This window comes from Pieris napi, chromosome 20 (genome assembly GCF_905475465.1).
Source record: "Pieris napi chromosome 20, ilPieNapi1.2, whole genome shotgun sequence".
Taxonomy (NCBI): domain Eukaryota; kingdom Metazoa; phylum Arthropoda; class Insecta; order Lepidoptera; family Pieridae; genus Pieris; species Pieris napi.
This window is the reverse complement of record NC_062253.1, coordinates 1,507,619-1,533,052: the sequence shown is the minus strand read 5'-3', so window position 1 is coordinate 1,533,052 and position 25,434 is coordinate 1,507,619. Positions and strand designations below refer to the sequence as shown.

The 25,434-nt window shown below is 34.0% G+C and overlaps 1 protein-coding gene across 1 annotated transcript; it reads right to left on the bottom strand.

Moving 5' to 3' along the window:
- Positions 1–1,436: 1,436 nt before the first annotated feature.
- On the bottom strand, positions 1,437–21,609 carry LOC125059909 (solute carrier family 2, facilitated glucose transporter member 2-like). Its single transcript, XM_047664603.1, has 7 exons — positions 21,274–21,609; positions 12,370–12,578; positions 9,117–9,428; positions 8,526–8,649; positions 7,021–7,229; positions 3,950–4,138; positions 1,437–1,682 (listed from the first exon to the last, which is right to left on the bottom strand). Exons 1-7 carry the CDS (start codon positions 21,350–21,352, stop codon positions 1,443–1,445), a joined length of 1,362 nt encoding a protein of 453 aa, XP_047520559.1. The 5' UTR covers positions 21,353–21,609; the 3' UTR covers positions 1,437–1,442.
- Positions 21,610–25,434: the final 3,825 nt, after the last annotated feature.

The following is a 25,434-nucleotide window of genomic DNA, read 5'->3' as shown; positions in this document are numbered from 1 at the left end:
TTAGTAGATTTAAAGTTAGAACACTTCGTAGCCGACGAAAAATGTTGCTAAATAATCTTTTGGTAGACCCGAATTATCTAATATTGCCGTTGTGGTCATATAGACGAAAACTTAATCAACGGTAAGAATATAAGACGAATAGAAAATGTGTTCCGTTTATAATGGTTCTTCTTCTGTCTTTCCATAGACACAAGACAATGGCTCCACAGTTGCAGAGAATGTGACTAAGAATGACGGGTCATTCTTAATCTCCTTTATAATTACAAAAATAAATCACTCTGTTAAAACAATAAAACCCTTTGGGGATATGATATTAGAAATTCATATATGTACTATCTTATTTATTATCTAATTTTATTTTATTAAATTTTAAAGAAATATGTATATTAATAATATTATAAAAATAAAGAATATGAGATACAGGTATCACTTATTCCACGTCATGAAATTTAAATCGGTAGGCATCCCTACTCATCGACAAAGAAGACAGAGGGTGTAGGCCGAGACAAAAAGCCGACGTAAGTCTCGGTACTCTTTAAAAATAGCAAATCAAAATAAGTGTTGTTTTATTATTTGCTGCTTTAATTATTATTGAAGTTATACTTCTTTCGGCGCGTTATGAAAAATTGATGAGAGTGAAATTTTACGATGCGCGCGCACCGTGACACACAAATTAACAGAATGAAGTTGCCCACGGAAGATGCTACGGCATTGGACATTTAAAAACAACATTCGAATAAATAATGGAATTTATCTTACACTTAATGATTATTTACTTAATTTTTCAAATGTAAACTGAACTTTATTGACTACTAGCTGGCCTGCGAACATCGTACCGCCTAACAGTCGATTCTTTATTTTTTTAAATACTTATTCTGCTATTCGGGACACCGGTCTAGCTAGTAAGATAAAAAAAAGAAAGTTGATAATACAACAAATACATTATGTCAAAAAATAAAAATTTACCTTCCTGGAACCCTCCACTTGAACTTTATGATGTGGTATTAAAGTTCAAATTGCCTTTAAATATTATTACGAATATTTTGTATGGGAATATAGAAAAGTGTTGTTTTTAGACTTTTTCACTAAATTCTTTTGAATTTTTCTCTTCGTAAGAACCATCCTCGTACTTCAAGGAATATTATAAAAAAATAATCAGACAAATCGGTCAAGCCGTTTTCATGTTATGTTGTGACAACGGAAAACGGGTTTCATTTTTATATATATAGATAATGACTCCTTTTCCAGTCTTTGATTATTTAATTGTAATTAATTATTTGCTGCATGCAAAAACTATTTTTAATGCGTGTACATAAGTACACGCACTCTTCTTTTTTATTACTATGTAGGTCAAGAATATTGTAAAAACTGTAAATATAACACATAATATATATTATCGTAATAATAATAAACAGGAGTGAAAATAAAACCTCATACCAATATCAAATTCTATCTATTACAGGAACTCGTTTCAATTGTTTTTCAATTTGTTTGACACTTTTATCTTTAATCTGTGGTAGCGCCATGATGCTGTACACTGCTCCTACTAAATTAACACCGGCAAACACGTAAAATAACGTGTTTATTCCCATCAGATCTTCGAAGTATTTTAGCGTGTGAACGTGCGCCATTCTAATTATTTGCGAATATGCGTACACTAAGGCCAATACAGCTGATCTTATCTGAAAAAAATTATTATAATAAATTTTTATTAAAAGTCTTATCTTTTTTTCCATGAAATTCAGCTATCGTAATAATATTTAAAGAACTTCTCATTACAAAAAAATGTATTTCATTTACATGAGAAACTTAATATGTATATACGAACGAGATACACGTCGCCATGAGCCGTCCCAACTTAAGTCTACTAGGCTCATTCTGATTTGTGTCTTTAATGCCCTTTTGAATTGGTTAAACGCGCTAATATTACGAATTTTAGAGGGTAATTGATTAAATAATTGCACACCCTCATACTCAATAGACTTTTTCAAATAATTTGTACGCGGCTTCGGCAAGATAAGCAAACTTGATACAGGTGCTATAAACATATAGTTGTTTAATCGTCATAATTTTGGTTTCTTGGTAGATTTTATTAGTCTGTGTTAAAAAATCATATCTAAATAGTGCTTTTATTAATTTATTTTGTAGTTTTTGTATGTTAGAAATTTTGTTTTTGCATACTATACCCCATATTTCAATAGTAATAGTTTCATTATCAATATTTTGGGTATTAAAAGAAACGGAACCCGACCTTAACTTGAGAATAAAAGGAACAGTCAGGGACACATGGATGCGAAACGTGAATTTAAATAAGGCGCTAATAAAAGAGATTGGAGAAATTTATTGCTTTTTACTTTCGATGGCGTGACACCACCAACTTCCGCACCGGGTGCCATCCAAGGTAGCTACGCCACTGAATGAGAGTGTCCATGGGCGGCGGTGTCACTTAACATCAGATGAGCCTCCACCTCATTTGCCTCCTAATACATAAAAAAAAGTGTAATACACTTCACAAATATAACAGACGTCGAAAGCCATTGAAGCGCGGAGTTGTGTCAATAATAAAGGAAATTAGACTAGCCATAAAATATATTATTTTTATATGTTTATTGCATACAATATTTAATTTAGAATGACCCAAATAGCCAAATGCTATTTCTAGCCGAATTGTATCGTCTGCTCAGATAATGTGTCGGACCGCAATGTTACCACATTGAATTTACTGAAGCAACTGTTCAAGTTTAGTACAAATGCAATTAAATCTATTTTATTTGTATATAGGTATATATACTGCTATATACTTTTCCATTTATAAGCAATATGACTGGGGTGAGAGTCAGGTCCATGTACAAATATATTTTTGTATCTATGTGGGGAATTAACATGTGCTGATACGGTGAAGGTGAATCCCATGAGAAAACTGGTGTAAGAGACAAAAGTTAATGGCGTGTGTCACACACAGAACCCTAAGAACAAACGATCCAAGATAAATTGCACTTTTTGTTTCTGCCTACCAGACTCGTAATCGTGTCTTGTTTCACAATCCTCACAAAAACTATTTAAAAAAAAAATTCACTATTTGAGCCACGACTTGTTTGAGCTATCGTGGAATTTGCTTAAAGGGGTATTAAAAATCCATAGCGCAAAATCACCTGCATCATGAGCACACCCCACATACCTTTACGTACCTACCCTCACTCTCACACCACCAATGCAGCCGGTTTTTCCTTTCTAAGATTTCGTAAATGTTTGAACATTTTGTATATATTATGTATTCCATCTTTGGTTATATCTTTAGTATGAATGATGATGACATGAGCATGATCGATTGTGATTGGTCAACGGCATCTCTAGCCCAATACGCGTTGACACGCGACATGATGCGTCATGATACCACCAACCACAATAGATGACAAAGTCTTGAAACGCGTTACGAAACTGTAATTGGTTAATAGCATGTATAGCGGCACAAATTGACGCGTATTGCTACAAACATGGAAGGATCGTTTTACATTCTTACCGAAGGGTTATCCTGAATAGAATATAGGATACAATTTAAGCGATAGAGGGAACTATTTTGCAACAAAAACAAAGGTTGTGCCACTTGCTTTTATAAAGAATTTGCTCAATAATAACTATGGTCAAATATATCGAAAACTATAAACAATAAATTAGACAAATAATTAAACACATTCACACTGTCAGACAAATTATGCAAAATTATAACGAATAACTTTGCCAAAGTAAATCTTGATCGAATATCAAAAATTTTAAACGAAACAGACGATTCAGAGCCTATTAACATCTATTCCCCTTTATAGTTAATTATGCCAAAGCGTTTGATAGCGTGAATGATAATTCTATTTGGGTATAAGTCAGCAAGGAAAACACTTCTGCAAACGTTTCATTGAACTAGAAATTATTTTAGAGGAATTATGTTGAAAAGTACCTCTAAATTCAAAATCTCCACCATAATTACAGTTGGCAACCCCCACGCCATGCCATATGCGAAAACCACTACACTCAAAGACACCACCGGCAGCCATCTTAGTGTCTTCACTGTTAAATCAGGTAGCGTGTCCACAGCCAACACTCCCATAGACAACGCTATCACGGAGTACGACAGTGTAAGGAGATACTGAAAGAAATAAATTATTTTGTTTGATGTAGGATTTTGAAACATTTACTCCATTACCTGCCCTGCGATTCTGTAACTCACTTTTCAAACTCACACAGCGGTTTTCGCATCGGCGGTCGCTCTCAAATCAGTCGTGAAGCAGTCATTTTATGATTTGGCATTCTGATAAACAATAAACTACAAGCTCCTACCTTTTCAGAATGCCAAATGACTGCTTTACGACTGATTTGAGAGCGACCGCCGATGCGAAAACCGCTGTGTGAGTTCGAAAAGTGAGTTACAGAATCGCAAAGCTGTAATTAGAATTATTATTTTTCATTTATTTTAAAAGGCACACTAACGAAACACATACAAACACTTACAGAGAACACATGACATAGAAAACAAGATACATGCATGTGCATCAATAACACGTGTGCACAACATTTAGAGGGAAACATTACAATGATAAAGAGAAAATAACTTAAACATTAAAAGTAAAAAACAAACTAGATGAAAAAATACAAACGTGCAATTTACAAATAAAAAAAATCTACTTTGCAAATATCACTATCTTCAAGAATATAGTTTCAAATAATAATGACATTATCCTGACGATTTCCATATCGCAAATTATGTGGTAAACTCACTATCGAAATGGGAATTGTTGTTAATGTTACAGAGTAAGCTTGCAGTTTGCATGTCAATACTAACACCATCTACGAGACTGTGATGAACTTTTATTTTGAACACTTAAGTACTTTTTTTTTCTATTTTTATGGCTCTGGCACGGTTTGTGCATTAGCCAGCGTCAAGTATAAGATTTTTATAATTCGTGCTTTTTGCCTTAGAAATTCGACCATGTCCTCCATGTACGGTTTAGGCACTCGCCCGGTACCGCACAACCCTCCCAAAGGCCGAGAACAAATTTTTAAATTAAATTAAAACTTGCCCTCGAACCGGGAATCGAACCCGGTACCCCTAACCTAGTTGCCACTTAATAAGACCGCTAGGCTATGAGGCCCTCTACTTAAGTACTTTGCTTGTAATATGAATTAGGTTTCAAGAAGTTTTTTCTCATTAAAACATAGATGACACTTAGACCAGTGCCGATAATTTTTGAAACCTAAAAAAATTACAGTAGGATGAAACCCATTAGAAAAGCAGGGGAATATGATCAAAATGAAAGGAAAAATAAATTATTGTATTGTTGAAATCTCTACTTTCCTATGGTAAAAAAATATATATATTACCATAGTTAATCTTCTCAGAAAATGCAAAAAATCGTATGCAGTAACGCCCAGACCTGTCATCCCCTTCCTCGAGATAAACCGTTTTTTACCCTTAAAACTCCCGTATCTCAAGAGGCAGGTTAACACTCGCTCCGAAATAGGTTATATTTATGCGACCGTATTTGGTTATGATTTTTAGTAGATGAATTTAAAAATATAGGACTACAAACATAATATATAATTTATGAAGATATTTATTTATATAACAATTTTTCCTGTACTTCAATTGAAGGTTATTAGTGCAATAAAATATAATGTTATTGTACAGTAGCAATGTTTATTTATTATTACAATTAAATATACAGTATTTACAGTTTTCTTAACCTACATAGTAATAAATTAATAAAAAGAAAAAACAAATTTACAAAAGGTTGGTCCCTGCTTATTTCCTCACTTATTCGTTGAGTAAGGAAAGCACCAGCTCTCGGCTACGGTACAGTTATACCTTAAGTTTAGGTAATTTACAAATAAGAAAATAGTTTAATTCATTTTTTTTTTAAAGACAATTCACACCAATTGACCTAGTCCCATGCTAAGCTGGTGAAGCTTGTGTTATGGGTACTAGGCAACGGATATACATATTATAGATAGATATACATATAAATACATATTTAAACACCCAAGACCTAAGAACAACACCAAATGCTCATCACATCGATGTTCGCCTCAGCCGGGGTTCGAACCCGGGACCCATGGATTCGCTGTCAGGGGTACTAACCACTAGACCAATGAGTCGTCGTTTATAGTTTGCAGTTCTTGTTTTTTATTGTTTTTTGTACCTATTTGATTTAGCTGGGCATGTCCGCATGTTGCAGGAACGGGACCGCTTTTCATATTTGTTTCAATTTGTTTGTATGTATCATGTATTTGTCCTAATTTTGGGACCAAATAATAATAAAAAATCTATACCTAAAATTATAAAGCCCTAATCTCAAGAACACATGTTCGGGTACCCTGAAACTCTCAATAATGAACTTCATTTTTCTTTTAATGCCTCTCCGTTTCCTTCTCTCCTTTACGTTTTGAAAGTTTACTTCAATGAGAACTACTAGTTAACGAAACAATTTTCGTCAACAATTTTAGTGAATTTTTCTTAAAACCTATCATATAAATTCCTTAGTGAATGATTCATTTTTTAACATAAGTTATGTATGTTCCTTAGGTGGAATAAGAATTTTAGGAAGGCTAAGGTGGGGTATTGCACAAAAAACGTTGGGAAACACTGATCTATTCAAGTCAAGCTAATTCTAAATATAGATGGCGAAATTTGCATTGAAAATTAATCATTTTCAACGTAACGAATAATATTCGTATAGTACGTAATTAATATTTGTATTTATTAAACTAATTTATTGTCTTTCATTGTTTTTGTTTTATTTTTTTTCTCTTTTATAATTATTGTAATGTTGTCCTTTAAATGTTTCGTCAGTGTTACTTATTTAAATAAACAAATAATTAAAAGTGGAGATTTCTTCATTTTTGCATGTCTCTGTAGTTCTCTTAGGGTATTCAGATAAGTGTGACACCCGTATATCAGAAACATGATCAAGTCATAACTTGACAACTGTATAAGATGCTTCATGCAAAATGTAAAAAAAAATACTTACTTACTTTTCGGTCGATGAATCGAACTAAGACTACCGACGACGCACCACCAGCAAGCAATCCCAAGGGAACAAGCATGTGCTCCGGATCTATCGAGGTTTTTAGCTGGGCAAGTGCCTTTGCCTGGTCCAAAAACATACTGCTTCCACTCAAAATTGTAATTGTGAAAAGTACCAGGCCGATTTTGGACGCGTCACGCCAGATTTTATTTTTGACTGGAACAAAATAATTTCTATAGTCAAACTCTCTATTTTAATTCAGCATTGGAGCAGTTTCTTCTTTGACTGGCAATATGTTCATGTACCGTTTAAACGAGACTTTAATAATGTAATTTTATTACATCCTTATATTATCACTTTAACAACCGATTTTAAATATACTTAATGTTTCTAGAAAAATCCATAAATCTATAAATTAGTTAAAAAAACAGGGTCTATCGCTTTCATATTTTTACAAATTTTCGAGTATGAAAATGAGTTATATGAGAATTTATGAGTTCACTTATAAAGCCTACTTTAAGTTTTCAGTATTCTACCAAGCAATATGTTGGCATTGGGGCTTTTTGGGACTTATTGTCTATGTGCGCATTTAACATTCGCTCGGTGAAGGAAAACACCGTTAAGGAAACCGGCTTCCCATGCGTTTTTAAAGCACAGGAGGCTGATCACCTATTTGCCTTTTAGATTAACATCAAACAGATACAGAAATCTGAGGCCCAGACCTAAAAAGGTTGTAGCGCCATTGGTTTCTTTCTAAACAGGTAGTAGACCGTGCTGTTGCCTGTAAGTATTATAAAGATGTTGGAAATGTTGTTGGAAAAATGGCACGACTGCGTATCGAACACCGTAACATATTAAAAGTTTAGCAATAATCCTAGCCTGTGCTTGTACTAGTTTGAGTTTGAAATACAAACTCAAAATAACTTTATTCAAGTAGGTACATTTATGAATGTCGACAGAAAATATGTTAAATTAATTCTAAATTAACATTTACTACCAGTTCGCAGTCAAGGGTGTAGAGCGAGCAAGAAGAACTGGCAAAAAAATCTCCGCCACTGTTTTTAATCGCTAAGTTTTGAGTCATACAAATTGTTTGAACTGGAGCAAATCAATTATGAAGATTTGGATCATTTAAATGTTCGTCAAATTTATAAAAAGCTTTATTTGTTTCTAATAAATTATATAGATAAATTAATTGTGTATGGTTCATGCTGTTTTTTTATTATAAATATTCTCTTTAGTTAAGTCTCCGACTATATTGTCGTCGGAGGCATTAAGTAGCTTATGTATATGTATAATTTAAGTAAATAGCGTTGTTAACTCTGTATTTTTAAAATTATATAATATATATTATTACTTTGATATTCGCATATGTTACGTTAATTCCCATAATTTGATCAGTGTCGTACCTGTCGTAGTCATACATTGTATAGTCAGGATATGTAATACCGTCTCTTCTGCTGGTTCTAAGGTTTATGCTGTTATAAAAAAACTGTTTGAGTCAAAACTTACACAAATCAACGTATTTCCATGGTTTTGTTCTATCACTCTCATCTTTTAACCTTTTGAGTTCCATAATCACATAATTGTCAGTTTCCTTCAGGCATTTTAGCTTCGCTATGTTTGTCTTCGCACGCTGTCAAAATAATAGGAACATTATATGATTTTAATGAAATAAATTTGAAGTTTTCGTAAAGCGGACCGCTTTGTAGGTATTAATAATCCATCATATCAACGCTCGGCACAGTTGTACTGGGTTAAAAAAATCTAATACAAGATTTAATGTGACAAGCACTTATAGGCAAACATAAAAAAACTAGAAGAGATAAACATAAATTAAATTATAAAAACTAAAGGAAAATCGTTTTCAAAGTGTGAGGGGCAGCTATGGAGATCCAGACCTAGTTCGTTTATCAGAATGCTCAATCTGGGACAGGGAGGACAAAAGAAGGGGACAAATGGCATTGGATTGAGTTGGCAGAAGGTTTATCTTCACATACTAGATACTTAATATATACAAATATATTTGCACCACAGGAAATAAAAACTACACTAATTAATAATAAACTTGAACACGGTTAAGAACAGTAACAAGTAACTTACATCATATTTCCCGACTTTCACCAAATAACTGGGTGATTCGATCATCAAGAACACAGTTACAAACTCCAGCATCACCATCGCTGCCATTAAATACATCATTGACTCATCATCCATCACCAGCCTTGTCAAATATCCTAGTGGTGTCATTATAATTATCAATGATACAAGCGATGCTCTGGATGACGCTGGTGCGATCTCCCGTATGTATATTGGGATGACGGTGAAGAGTCCAGCTGATGATACGCCGGCCAGGAAGTGGGTTATGATGTATGCTATTCTGTTTGGTGGTAGGAGGAGTGGTATGCAGCATATCTGGAAAAATATATTATACTCAATGAAATTCTTTAAAGAAACTAAAAAAAGCAGTACAACTGTAGGTCTTGAAGTCAGATTTCTTTATGTGTGTTGTGATTATTCTTTATAGGAAAGTAGGTGACCAGTTTTCAGTGGCTGACCCAGGCCGTAATTTTAGCTCTAAGGCATGGTTCCTCACGATGCTTCCGCAAGAGCGAGTGTTAATGCTAATGATGAAAGTCGCAAGTGCATTAGGCAACACTTCTCTTAGACTAAACTCTCCTCTTATACCGTAGAAGATGATTTATTAGTTAAAAGGTTAAAAATTATTTCAAGAGCTGAAGTAGTCGAGTCTCTCTGAACACAAATATAAGTGCAGAACATAAGTGATGATTTCGTTCGCGCTGTCTCATTCTGAAGCTCAAATCCGTTCGTGTGTACTGCAGTCATCTCTGGGCCGGTGCTGCCAATTGTTATCTTGGTGCCATGAATGCTATTGAGAGGCGGGCAAATTATAGTTCACCGTTCAATTGCCTGCCTTTCAGTCTTCTATAGATTTCACTTCGAAGAATGCTCATAAAACCACACAATCTTATTCCACCATCGCTTTTCAAACAACATTCACCTAAAAGTACCATTTCGTTTTCGACATCCCCATTGTACGATTTAGTGCGTCGTTTCTTATAAAAACAGCAAAGGAAATCCTTGCCCATCCAGATCCAGATGAAAGGCCTTTCTTAGACAGTATAATATGAGTTCATTTTCTCATTTTAATGTCGGAGCGTCATGGTCAGCAAGAAAGCGTCTGGAGCGGATAATCTGTTTCCACCGGTTTCGGTCCAGCGCCCCTCTTATGACACTTGTTTTGAGAACGATGAGTCTTTTATTTGATCGGTCCATCTGGTTGGTGAACGACCACGTGATCTTTTGCCTTCTGTGTTATCACGATCAGTTTCTCTAAGTTTTCACCGTCTCTGCGCATCGATGAGTTCATTTGAGCGACGGTTAAACAGGAATCTCCTAGACAGGCGTGGCCTCCAATAGGCCATATCTCACTTAACATCAGGTGTGATTGTGGCCAAACCCTGTTCTGTATAAATAAATCTTACGCTTAGACGTTATAGATGTAACAATAAAGGTTTTACTCAGCAAAACTCATGCATTTGAAAGTAGCAGGTGTAAATTTGCTTAAAGCATCAAACGAACGTGTTTGAACAGAACAGTCAATGTTTGTGTTTCGTCAATCAATTCAATAAAGCGTGTGTTGTTTTAACCGACTGAATCAAAAGTATCGTACTTAGTTCTAGAATCTCCTAGAATTAAGTTGTAAATTCAGGAGAGTTTTTGTTGGTTTCAATCCATAATTTTACATATATTCCTAAAAATAATCTAACAATACTGTTTTACCTAGAGTAGTCATCTATCTCTTTCTATCTCAGCGTAAAAACAATTTGATATACACAAAAGAGTACTTTAGTTAAAAAAGTTTAATGAGACAAAATAGTCCGCCAAATGTTATTATTTAACTTCTCACCATTTTACATTATAGTAAAATAAAAACTAGTGTATTTTCAATAAATTATGCATTAATTTTAGAGATTTTCTTTCGTCTCGTCATCGTGACCTCGTTCTCCATTACATTTCTTTAGCTAAACACTATTATGTCTCTATCACAGACATACACAATATGTATGCATCTGCTGCATACCCCTACTAAGGTATGGGGAGGCTTACGTAAGACATGACTATTTTCTCATTATCCTCCCTAAGTATAATTTATAAAACGGCCAGCAACGCTCTCGTCGTCCAGGGGCAAGCAGTATTAACAAAAGATGACCCTCCTGCTCCTTTTGTATTTCCTCAATTTCGTGATTCTCTGTGTTCTGGTAACCACAGGACTACGTACCTTTCGTATTTATCAAATTATGAGCTGTTCTACGCGTTAACTAAACTAAGGGTATATCTAAAATAATTTTCCCCGTTTTTGCTACGTTTTTCATTGAAACTCCCCTCCAATGAATTGCAGCGTGATGATTGTTAACCTATGTTACTCACTGATAGTAGAGTTTGTACTAATGAAGGAATGTTTAAAATTGGTCCAGTATTGGTAGATTTTATTAATCACAAAAAATATTTATTTATTTATTTACACTTCGTAACCTTATACAAAAACATACGTACAAAAAGCAGGTTACATAAGTTATTAGGGCGGGCGGCCTTATCGGTAACACGCGATTTCTTCCAGGCAACCCTAATATAGAACAATAAAAAAAGGAATACCTACAGAGGGTAAAGTACAAGAAGTGCATTAATAAAAACTCAAACTCTAAGTAACATATTATAACAACTACAACTAAAATATAGTAAAATCTAAAAACAAAAGAATTTTTTTTTATTAAAAATAGTTTTTGATAGCATGCAAATAACTAATTACAATTAAATAATCAAAGACTGGAAAAGGAGTCATTATAGTCAATAAAGTTCAGTTTACATTTGAAAAATTAAATAAATAATTTATTATTATTCTCTTACATTAAGTGTAACATAAATTCCATTATTAGTCGAATATTGTTTTTAAATTATGTCCAATGCCGTTGCATCTTCCGTGGGCAACCTCATTCTGTTAGTTTTGTGTCACGGTGCGCGCGCATCGCAAAATTTCACTCTCATCCATTTTTCATAACGCGCCTAAAGACTAACTTCAAAAATAATTAAAAACTAAACAATAATATACATACTCGTAAACAAAACTGTAAAAGATAATCGAAGGGTTAATTGAGTCACAATTGATATATTAAAGTAGTAGCTAATTACAAGGCAGAACGAAAACAATCAAAAATTATCAAGAAGATTTTTAAATAAATTTAAAGACTGAACTCGTCTGATATCAATAGGTAAGGAATTCCATAGCTACTTTGCACAGTAAAATGTAACTTTACTGTAACTGATATGCACTCACCCCTTGTAACATAATAATTAAATACACTCCAAACTTTCGTCCAAGTCGGTCTATAATCAAACTAAGTAGCGGCGCTGATATTCCAGCGCTGAGTATCAGCATAGTGGTACTCAGTGGGACATTGTTGAATTTCGACAGAAAGTGACCAGAATGTGATGTTATAGTGAGGTTATTTGCTTCAATCCCGTGGGTGATGAGTGGTAGGCTAACTGAAAGAGATAAAATGGAAAAATTTAAATAACTATTTTTTTTAATGTTACAAGAGGTAGACGGGCAGGAGGCACACCTGATGTTAAGTGATACCGCCGCCCATGGACACTCGCACTACCAGAAGGCTCGCAAGTGCCGGCTTTTAAGAATTGGTACGCTCTTTTCTTGAAGGACCCTATGTCGAATTGGTTCGGAAATACTTCAGTGAGCAGCTGGTTCCACATAGTGGTGGTGCGCGGCAGAAATTGCCTTAAGAATCGCTCAGTTGTGGAACGACGGACGTCAAGGTGATACGGATGGTATTTTGTTTTCTGCCTTGACGTCCGATGATGAAACTCAGCTGCAGGTATTAGTCCGAACAACTCCTCTGAACACTCTCCATGGTAAATGCAGTAGAAGATGCCGAGAGATCCCACGTCTCTACGCAATGCCAAGGGATTAGATACTTTATTTTGTATTTGGTCAAATTCTAATGTCCAATGATGTCAGAGTGAAGAGAAGAATTATTAGAAAAAACGAAAGAAACAGAACAATGTATCGAATAAATTTGTGGAATCACGTGTTATGTAACGCAACATTAGTTAAGTTACATATAAATATTTTAGTTAATAATTAGAAGCGTAAACAAAATGTAATCAATCATCGCCGAGTTGAAGCCAATTTTGAGCCCTTTAGTTTTTACCACACTCATAAATTGTATTTTAACAGTCTCGTTTGCGATAATGTTTAATAACATAAGTTTCATTTAGATTTGTGAACCCTTAGATAAGCCAAGTCAGTTTTTGTTAGCTTCGCAATCCCACTACCCGTAATTTTATGTTAGTTATAAGCTGATATTTTAAACCATTAATGTGAATTGTTGCCCAGCTTCAAACAAAGTGTTTATTTGAACATATCCATACAAAAACCGTCACCAATCACGGCTCCAAATTTAAACAGCTCCAATTTTTTTTACATATTTTCATCACTCGTCAAAAGTGTACCACGCCATAATGTGGTGGCGCATGCTCTTTAACCTCATATAAATTAATTAAAACATCATGATTTGTGGAATGAAGGAAAAATACACACTATTGGCTTTAACCTAACGTAACCTGATCACAAACGCCACCAAGAATAAAAAAAACCTAACCTAATGTATTTCACTGGGAACTGAGACAATATCATTTACATCATGCATGTAATATCAGTTTTTATTATTATTTTAAGGGGTCAACAGCCTCCTTCATATTACATAGGGTACTACATACAAGTCGTAAAGAAATTGATCGTAAAGTATGCCCCTATACCTGGCGTCTTGGGTATTGTAGTTACCACATATATAAATTTCAACCAAGAACATAAATTTTTCGACTTCATACTAAGTTTTCGTACTTTTAAAAGAATTTCTAATATTGGTTTGAAAGTACGTTATGGGGTTCTTAACTAATTGTTAGCTAATTAATGCGTCAATTAATTATAGGTATATTATCTAAAGCTGGCGGCTTCAACACATTTACACTTTGTGCTTGTGTAGTGTCTGTGAATAAGCGCGAGACGTGATGTCAAACTGAAATACAATCACAAATACATCACGAAAAGACTGTCCGTCTCTCTCGCGCTCGGTCAAGCTTATGAGTATAAAAGAGACAGTTATTGTTTTTCTTTTGCTACTGTTTATGTTGATCTTTACTGTTTGATATTATTATTATTTTATACATGTTGATCTTTTTTCAAACATTACCAGGGAAATCTCGTGAAATGGTGCTCAATGTTTTTAATTATTTTAAGCATCTTTAGACCAGTGCAGATAGCCTTTAAAATAAATAAAAAGCGAAAAAAATTACAGTAGGATGAAAAAATAAATTTTTGCAAAAGATAGAAATAAAAAACCAAAAAGTTGGTTTTTTGAATTTTTCACATAAATTTTGAGGTTATGTGAAAAATGTGTGAATACAAAAGTTGTAGATATTTTTATGAACTACAACTTTGCCATTTAGTTTTCTTCGATAGGACTTTTAGTTTTGCCGGAAATCGAGATAAACCGTTTTTTACCCTTAAAACTCCCCCCCCTACCCCTTCCCGACCTCAGATCGACCGTAATTTATTTTTCCTTTCATTTTGATCATATTCCCCTGCTTTTCTAATGGGTTTCATCCTACTGTAATTTTTTTTGGTTTCAAAAATTATCGGCACTGGTCTACTTAATAAAAACAGTTTAATGAAAAAATTTTATATTTAATTTAACATCAGATGCGACTGGGGTTTCTAAGAGGAGTATTGAAAGAATAGTTAGTGAAGTAAAAGTGAAGTGTGTTGAGCGAGATGGAGCTTATGTCGTAAAATGAAAAATTATTTACACGAACTACTCTTTCACGTTCTTGGTCTGGCTTAGAACTTTTGGATCCACCCTCGTATGCACCTAATATTTATATGTATTTGACACATTTTTATTTATTTACAACCCACCCAACCTTACTAAAACCAGAGTGGACTAAAATGTATAGCATGGCGAAAAAATCATATTTTGACACATACTGTATGTGAAATTGCATTAGTGTGAGTACTGTGAACCCGCCAGCTTTCGATAACCGACCTATACAGTTATTTGGCCAATTACACTTATTAAACGTAGGTCAAGTGAGTGTTAAATATTGTGTAAAGGTAACTTGTACCATAAATAAAACTATCAACACATTGCTTAAGTGATTGGGGTTTACAGTTAAAATAGGTACTTATAAAATTATATTTTTGTAAATTGTTCATAATTAAAGTTTTTCTAGCATGTTTTTCCTACTATCTTAATTGACTCATTATAATAATATAATCATAATTTCATTAATATATTAGGTAACTAAGTGAATGGAGATGGACGGGTCATATACTACGGAGCATGGAAAATGGAGAAAAATATTGACGGAATGGTATCTAGAGACGGAAAATTATGAAGAGGCCGACAATGTCGATGGGTGGACGAACTCAAATTAACAGCAGGCTAAAATTGGATAAGAGTCGTAAAGGATAGAGAACAGTGAAAAGGTTAGAGGAGGCCTTTGCTAAGAGACACACCGAACTCCGAGATATCCTACTGTAGTGAAAATATATATAAGATCACAGAGTTTCGGAATACAAAGGCCAATAATATTCAGTATTATAATATAATAAAAGCGAGTATAACTTTGCAACACACCAGTGGCCCACACCTATTAGGTCTAGCCCTCAGATCTACAGAATAGGCAAGTAGGTGATTAGTTTACTATACTTGCCGCTAGGCGCCGACTATATGGGTCTAAGGCAAGCCGGTTTCGTCGCGACGTTTTCCTACAGGCTACACCGTTCGAGCGAATGTTAAATGCGCACATAGAAATTGTGAACAGCCGAAGATCGAACCTACGACCTCAGGGATTAGGCCAACACTGCAAATATGTAATTTAGTCGCTTTTATATTCGTAATTTTAAGTTTGCAACAAAAAAATTCTAGCAAGCACGGTGCTTTTTTTACGTAGTTCCCCTAACAGCCTCAGGTACGCGATCTTGGATCTCTGACCGAGAAGCTAGGCAGCAGTGTCAAATCCACTTCTCCTAAAAAGGAACTTAATTTGTTTAAACTAGGTCTTGGCTTGGCGTCTCCCGCCGGGCCCGGGCGACAACTACTCAGATAATATCCTCATGATATTTGATATTTATGGGCGAGTTCCAGCCGGCCGGGGGGACTTGTGCTAACACAATGAAAGTGTTACTGTGTTAATCATCTTAACACATTAACACTTTTGTTTATTAATTACTATTTAATTATTATTAATAACATACCATCTTTTTGAATTACTAACCCTGTATGCATTTACTTGTAAATGTGTAATACTCGAAAACCAAAGAATGATATCTACTATATAAAAATAAGTCGGGTTTTCCTTCCCGACGCTATAACTCCAGAACGCACGAACCGATTTCCACGGTTTTGCATTCGTTGGAAAGGTCTCGGGCTCCGTGAGGTTTGTAGCAAAGAAAATTCAGGAAAAAAATCAACAGAAAAGCGGGATCACCAAACGAATCTACTATATACAAATAAGTCGGGTTTTCCTTCCTGACGCTATAACTCCAGAACGCACGAACCGATTTCCACGGTTTTGCATTCGTTGGAAAGGTCTCGGGCTCCGTGAGGTTTATAGCAAAGAAAATTCAGGAAAAATTTCAACAGAAAAGCGGGATCACCAAACGAAATGTTACATAAAACAAAGCCTGGTGGCGAAACGGAGTTTGCCGAGTTTGCTAGTAAAATATAAAATAAAAATGTGTTTATTTATTATAAACGATTCCTTAGTATAAAATTTTAACCTCTTTTTTACGAACCTTCATGCTTCAACGTATTTTTTTATTATTTGTTAATTTTGACCGAATAAAATGTTCTCCAGTTTTATATACTTAGATTTTATTTATCTAAATAGGTAAAACCAGTTCGCTTTCGCTTGCTTATTCAGGGAGTGGGACGGACGTATCTTCGGCGGCATCCAGTGGCGTAACTATACCATCTGGGGCCCGTGGCAACATCTTTAGATGGGGCCCTATCAGTAAAAATCGTCACGTTATACTCAGTTTAATTTTAATAAACTTTTACACGTGGTATATGGTCCCACTAATGGCCATAGGGCTCCTCTCTTAGGCGAGAGGGAATGGTCTGTAGTCCCCACGCTAGCCCAATGCTAATGCTAGACTTCACAATCGTCCATAGAACAAAATATCTCTTGGGCAGGGGCCATCTTGGGTCACGTTGCATTTTGCCAGCCCTGCCACCCTCTTGTTACGCCACTGGCGGTATCATCTTAAATTAAAGACAGACACAAAAAAGTAGAAATAGAGAAGTGCACAATAAGCGAAATATATGTTTTTATTTAAATTTGTGCCTATTGTACCTACTTATCGATATTCCACTACAAAGAATATGTTGTTTAAATTATTTCGGTGGCGGCGCCCTTATCGTCTTGGCGCCTGTGTGTGCTAACATACTTCGCACACAGGGGCGGCCCTGCCTCTTCAATAACAAACTTAATAGTAAATTCCCTAACATTTTTATAAACTGTTTACAAAGCGCGTGACGCGCGCGTGTGTGTGTGCATGGTAGTTAGTGTGTGTAACGTGTAACTACATGTCTCAGGAGCATCTCCAACTCAGTGTTTATAAGCCAGTCATTCCATAAAACATTTGATCTTAATACCGGCAGCTAAAGATAAACGAAGATAACATCATAGGACCGAAATGATGATACTTATCTAAATAAGATAAACAAGCGATGCCAGTATTAAATGCTTATCTATACGCAATGTTTATCTTGAATTTCATTTCTGAGTTACAAAAAACCTCTTTACACGGGTTATGTAACCTAAAGTTAGGTTTTTTTTTTAAAGACAATTCACACCAATTGACGTACTCCCATGCTAAGCTGGTGAAGCTTGTGTTATGGGTACTAGGCAACGGATATACATACATATTATAGATAGATAGACATATAAATACATATTTAAACACCCAAGACCTAAGCACAACACCAAATGCTCATCACATCGATGTTCGTCTCAGCCGGGGATCGAACCCGGGACCCATGGATTCGCAGTCAGGGGTACTAACCACTCGACCAATGAGTCGTCAAACGGTTACGGTGGACTAACAAAAAACTGTAACATTTCTTTTGAATATACACGTAATCTCTATATATATATACATATATAAAATTCTCGTGTCACAATGTTCGTTCGTATAAAATTTTAATGCATATTCAGTAAGTCTGAGAATCGGCTAGTATCTATATTTCAAACCCCTAAGTGATAAGGGGTGTCCACCCCAAAAATTTATTTTTTTCTTTTTTAGACAACTTTTTTTTTTATGATACAGCATACAGAAATACATACAACCCTTAATTTGTGTCTTCCCTCCACGATCAACCCTATTTTTATTTGTTAGTTAAGAACTTATAACTTGAACTCTGAGGCGAGATATAGAGATATTTAACTTGATAGATATATAGAGAACAATCACAGAAAAACCTACAAAGTTGTCTTTCCGAAAAACCAGACAGTCTCTGGGGTAGCATAGCGAAATGTTCCATGTTGGTATGTACTAAAAAGTTAAGTAAAATCTAAGTAAATGCTAAGTAAAATCACATTAAGGAGAAACGAAGTTCGCAGGGACAGCTGGTATTATTATATATTTTTCAACTGTTAGACAATTATACTTAATTGAAATATGCAGACTTTTTTTGGAAACAAACATAGAACACACCACATCATACACAACGCAAATCTACGTATAAGCTACTAAAAAACGCACTTCCTTCGCCCAACGCTTTTATCCTTCATCTTTAACAAATTTCTTAAAAATAAAATTTTCACTTATATTTCAAAACTCACATTACATACATACACTAAAAACTCAAAGAACATCTTGTCAACCTGCCCAATACTAATACCGAAAATATTCTTATTGTGCAAAAATAGTTTAGTTATAAATTTGTGTTATGTAGAAATCATAAAGTACAGTTAACATGTTAAAAGGAAGAGACTGGCTGCCCTCAACACAGGAAATCCTAGTGTCCCCACACTCTAGTGCACTTTAGCTAAATATCCTGTTATTGTGTATAATAAAGTTTTTTCTTTCTTTTTGTCTTTCAATATATAAATTAGCTTTTTATTATTATTTTAATAGTAAAAAGCGCAAACAAAATGTTAACAATCACCTTACACTTGTAGCCAATAAATTGTAAAACGTCAGTTTTGTTATGAGTAATGTACAAACACTCATACGTAATGTTACAGTTTTTTTGTAGTCCAGCGTCGCTATCCCACTACCCCTAATTTTATCCTAGATATTTAAGCTCAAAATGTCCTTTTAAAAAATGTTTTAAATAATTAAAGACAGTTGGTTCAAACAAAGTCTTTCGTTTGAACATTCCTCCAACAACCGCCACCGAAATGAACTCGCGAACATAATTCTTAATTTATTTTAATAACTTTGGTTAATGTTAATTGGTGGTATGTAATCTCATAATAGGATATTGGGCAGTTATTTTTGCGTCTGTGTCTTCATTTTTGTTTATAGACAAACAAACGGACGTAGAAACTTTGGGATTGGGGTCATATACACATATCTAATTTTACATTAAACATATAAGGACTAGGGATATTATTGAGATTCGTCTCTATTAAGACAGGGGTAAACCTATATTAGACATATACGTAAATTTACAATTTATTTGTTTTATTTATTATTGGTTTGTACAGCTGTTGCGAAGAAAGAAAGTACGCCCACTAGAAAGCTGGGAAGATGAAATAAACGAGATAGCGGGGAAAGATTGTAAAATAGCGAATATGAGAGACAAATGGAAGAAATTGGAGGAGACCTTCACGCTGTCGGAGGTCATGTTTCATTAAATATATACGTAATAACATAAACTTAATTATATTACTTGAATACAGGCTAATTTTATTAATATTTATTTTATATCATAAAGAAATTTCTTATACATGTTTTTATTGCAATTATTGTTTTTTTTTAAAGCATTTTTGATTTACTTACATTTAAGAAATTTAGTTAAAAATGGGTTTTCACTTACTGAAATTAAACCATAATCGGTCATTATACTCAACTCGTTTCCAGAATTCTACTTCTAAATAATTAGTCTACTACGAACTTTAATAGGAAAATATCTTCTTTCTATAACAGCAGTATGTCAAAAAGGCACTGGATCTGTCATATATGAGTCGTTTATATTTAGTTTTGACTCTCCCTAATATTTTATTAATAACCTTTTCATTACGAATATGACCTGTCATTAAAGCGTTATAAATATTTATGTCTACTAAAAACTCCAAATAACATATTTATCATAAATAACATTATCATTAATTAATTCAAGAAAACATCCTTGAATAAATAATCATTAATTTGTCCTACTTTTTTCACTTAAAGTTCAGTATTACATTTATAAATTATGTGTCCGATATACATTTTAATTTAACGACAGTTAATTGAATTAATTATTAAAATACACAAATGTAAAAATCACGCAATCTATTTATTTATACTTATCTCATTCTCAAGTGGCATGTATCATTGCGTGATAAAAAAAATATTATGAGGCTAAAAAAATACGTTAACGAAGAATTTTCGTATACTTTTCTAATACGATAGAAATAAATTTGTTTACAAAATTGCAACCCCCTTTCGTCCTTGATATCATCCCCTTTTGCCTCATCAAAAATCTAGTGTATTTTTGTAGTTCAAAGTTTGATAAATTATTAATGTGTTCTTGAGAATGATACATAAACTTTTTTTGTAGATATCATAAAAACAACTTTTTGTAAAAATTAACAGTATACACAAATTTGTTAAGCACTCGCTAGCCTTCTAGAAGTGTGACTGTCTATGGACGGCGATGTCACTTAAAATCAGATAAAAAGATCAAATACAATATTATTATTTACTTGATTTAATAGTTCAGTTTTAAAAATATACATAAATAACAAAAATAATCGTCGAAAAGTAAAATAGGCGCAACAAAAGAAAGTGTTTACCAAAAAGTTATTGCTTTAATACTAAAAATATTTTACAAAAACTTTTAAATGTAATTGCAATATAACCTATTAAAATGCAGTTAAAAATATCTGAATAATAGTTGGTTTAACATTTGTATAAATAAATTTCAATTCAAATTCAAAAACGTACCCATAAAAGATAAGGCATACTGCTTCCAACGACTTCCTTTATTTTCCACATTTTCACACTTCGTAATTGTGAAAACCATATCTCAAACTATACACTGACAACACGAAAAGCGGACTGAAAATACTAAGGAGTAATCATATTTAAATGAACACAAATCACACAATCAAAAATGAACTCTATCACGTTAAAACTAAGTCGATACTTCAATAGCGTTTCGCGCTGTTTACAAAGAAATTATAGTAATAAAAGATAAATTTAATGGATAAATTGTGAGTAATAAAGCGACAAGTAGAGTCAATAATACGTGAGATGGTACGCGTTTGTTGACTGAAAGGAGATTTTGCTCTATGCTCCGTTTAGCTACTGGCTTTGGTTAGTTGATTACTAATGTTATTCAAGGTTATGCGGTCACGGACTGAGACTGGAATTGTGAAAATGTGTAGCACTACTGCCTCTATTCCATAATTCTCATATGGGGCAGATGGGAAGGATCAAGGGGAAGAAGAAAAGGGTGCTCTAAGAAAAGGTGGATAGAAGATATAGAAGCGTTAGCAGGAAGCGAATGGAGAAAAAAAGCCTTGAATAGGCCTTTACCCATGAAGGGGTTCTGATCAATTATTTATGGGGAAGATGTTTAACACGCGCAGGACCGACAGCTTGGACTGCATATCCGAACCATGAGGGTTATCACTTTCTAAATTAGCCCTGTTTACATTTTCTTGGAAAAGTCACAATGGCGTATTACTTTTCAGAATTTTGAAACAAAGATCTCATGATCTGTGTATAGACTTATGAAGCATCTAAAATCAATAATAATATAATAAAATTCTAAAATTAGTATTTAAATTGTACTTACTAACTAAAATAAATGTTATCTAATTGGAATACATTATTATTATTAAAATATTGGTATGTCTTCTTTGTAGTAGCTATAATTCTAACAATTTATCTATTATTAATAATTAGAAAAACAATAAAATGAGATGCATTTCTTATGTCTGCAAACATACACGCCAAATTGCAAAAATCATTCGGATATTTTTATACGGTCAAAATTAATAAAAGTGCTTTAATGAGTACTTGACATATCTCATAACATATGTTATCAAATTATAGAATATCAATAACAAAAGTAATGAATTCATCTTCACACCATGAAAAATAAAATATAGCTAGGTAATTATTGATCCATGTTTCCTTAATTTAAAAAATCTGGTACAGCCAGTGGACTATCCCATTTCAACGCGGCTTTGGGTTTCAATTTTTCAATACGATAAATATTAAATAAGTTTCGATCAAAACTAAAATATATCTTAAGAAATTTATTGTTTACCCATTTCACTTTATCTGTTGAATTATAAGCGCATATAAAGTATACACATTAATTTTCTTCTTCTTTTAGTGCCTCTCCATTACTGGAGGTTGGCCGTCAGTCTCTTGAAGCCTCTTGTCCTGTGCCAGATGCAGCAACTCTTCCGCAGTCGCAATACTCGTCCACTCCCTAAGGTTGAGATGATTTCATCCTTCTACCAACACGCCGTTTACCCAGAATTTTACCCATTATAATTAATTTATGGAATGGTGGTGTGGTGAGGTGAATTATATTATTTGTAGTGATAAAATATCACATTCTTAAAATATATTATTTCTTTATCAAATTAATATTAATTACTAGCTGACCCGGCAAACGTTGTTTTGCCATGTATATTATTTCTAGGAAACATTTTTTAAGTTTAATAACTATCTATATTATAATTAAAAATAGGGGTTCATCGCAGAGGAGTGAAAATTAAGGGTAGTATGTATTTTTAATGCCACATAATAAAAAATGTTATCCAAAAAATATAAATATTGTTTTTGGGGTGGACACCCTTTTTCACTTAGGGGTTTGAAAGATATATAGTAGCCGGTTCTCAGACTTACTGAATATGCATACAAAATTTCATAAGAATCAGTAGAGCCGTTCGGAGGAGTATGGGAACGAACATTTTAACACTAGAATTTTATATATCAGATAATGTTTCATGCAAATAATCATTATTAGAATCATATTTTTTTTACAAAAGTAGTAGGTTAGTCGATTTTTAAAAACTTAATTATTATAAAACCTGATTGCCATACAAAAGGTGTTTTTCCTATACAATTCCAGATTATCTGGCCCTTTGTTTGAGAACTGTCAGTAAATGTAAAATTATTAGCATTTAATGTATATTTCTTTTTTGACGTTCATAAGTGTACATTGTGTTACCTATATGAATGAATGATTTTTACTTGACATTTCTTGATATGTCGAAAGCTGAATTTTTAAATAAAATTGAAAAATGTACACCCACAGTACCTACAGTACGGTAGCGAGTAATGCAACGGATGTCTTCATCAAGTCTTATTAGCGATTCACCTTGATGCTATTGTGTTTAACAATGTACTTAGATCTTTAATAACCTACATTACTTTTGGGCATGGGAGATATTCTTTTACTAAACTTGTTCTAAGGCAAACAGATACCAACCCAGAATTATTGTTTCCAGGGTAATAAAACATAGGTAAGTCGAATTTTAAAAAAAGAGCGTGCAAATTGTTATATGGGCCGGCAACGCACTCACGAGCCTTCTGACATTGAGAGTGCCCATGGGTGGTCCATCCCTTAACATCAGATGATCAGATGATGATGAATAAAAATTAATAAATAGAAAATTAACCCTTTAATGCTGGCAGCATTTCTTCGCTATATTGCGATACTTATTCGTTGAGCGAGAAAAGCACCAGCTCTGGGGGTACTATCTACCAGGCGCCAACTTAAATCTTTAATTAACGCCTGTGCACTTAAACCCCAAGGCCCAAGAGTCTATTCCAAAGGGAACAAAATCGAAGCTGTAAGAAAGACTCTTATTTGAGCCGTTTATTGTTTTCCGCCTGCTCTGTAGCCACTCCATCTTTTTTGCTTGTCCGAGGGAGGTGAGACGTGGCTAACGTGTCCACACAAGTAGCATTCAGTACCAGAGCTAGTCCCATCTTCCAAGGGATCAAAGACATTCCATCCGGCCGCTTTCGTCTCAAGCAATGTTTTTAAAAGTATTTTAAATTGCGTCTTTTCAATAGACCAATCAAACAAACCTTTAGAGTGAAATTAAGCTTACAGTAGAACTAGGAAAGAACATTTTACAATTATTTCAATTTTTAATATATCATCAAGAAATCTAAGAAAATGGCGGATATCGTAGCTAAGTAATAAAGTTAATTAAAATCTTCCAACTTACATTGAATAAAGTTAAATTTAACTCGCTACAAAATTATGAAAGTGTCGATATAATTAGCTAAGTGAAGTTGGCGAATCATCTAAAGTACTGCAAGTAATTGAAAATCTTTGTGGGTAATGCTCGCACTGTGGGATGCATAGCAAAAAAGCAAAAACCCAGTCAAAATTGTTCAAAATATTTAAATAAACTTGTCTGTGTATTGCCTGCATGTTGCACCACAATGTATTCAAAAAATTGTTACGCCATTCCTATCAAACTATTTAATCACCTACCTAAAAGTTATAGATCACTGCCTTGTAATGCTTTCAAGGGGCGGGTGATTAAACTTTATAGCGTGGCGGAGCATTTAGACCATAAGTTTGACAACAATTATATTAAATAACTTAACTTATGATATGACGTTGTGAAAATTATTACATGGGCACGCCTATTTTCATATGGCTGGTTGTGTGGATTTTTATAATCAATAGATCGAAATTACTACTAAAGAGCAGTGTTGGCCTAGTGGCTTCAGCGTACGACTCTCATCCCTGAGGTCGTAGGTTCGATCCCCAGCTGTGCACCAATGGACTTGCTTTCTATGTGCGCATTTAACATTTGCTCAAACGGTGAAGGAAAACATCGTGAGGAAACCGACATGTCTTAGAACCAAAAAGTCGACGGCGTGTGTCAGGCACTGGAGGCTGATCACCTACTTGCCTATTAGATATAAAAATAATCATGAAACAGATTCAGAAATCTGAGGCCAAGACCTCACGAGGTTGTAGCGCCACTGATTGTTTTTTAAAATATACTACTTATTATATAAATTATTTATTTATATAATGATGATGTTTCAAAATTGTACAATGAAACAAAATTTCTAACTTCTGCTGTTTAAACTACTGCACCGCGAGAAGTTATG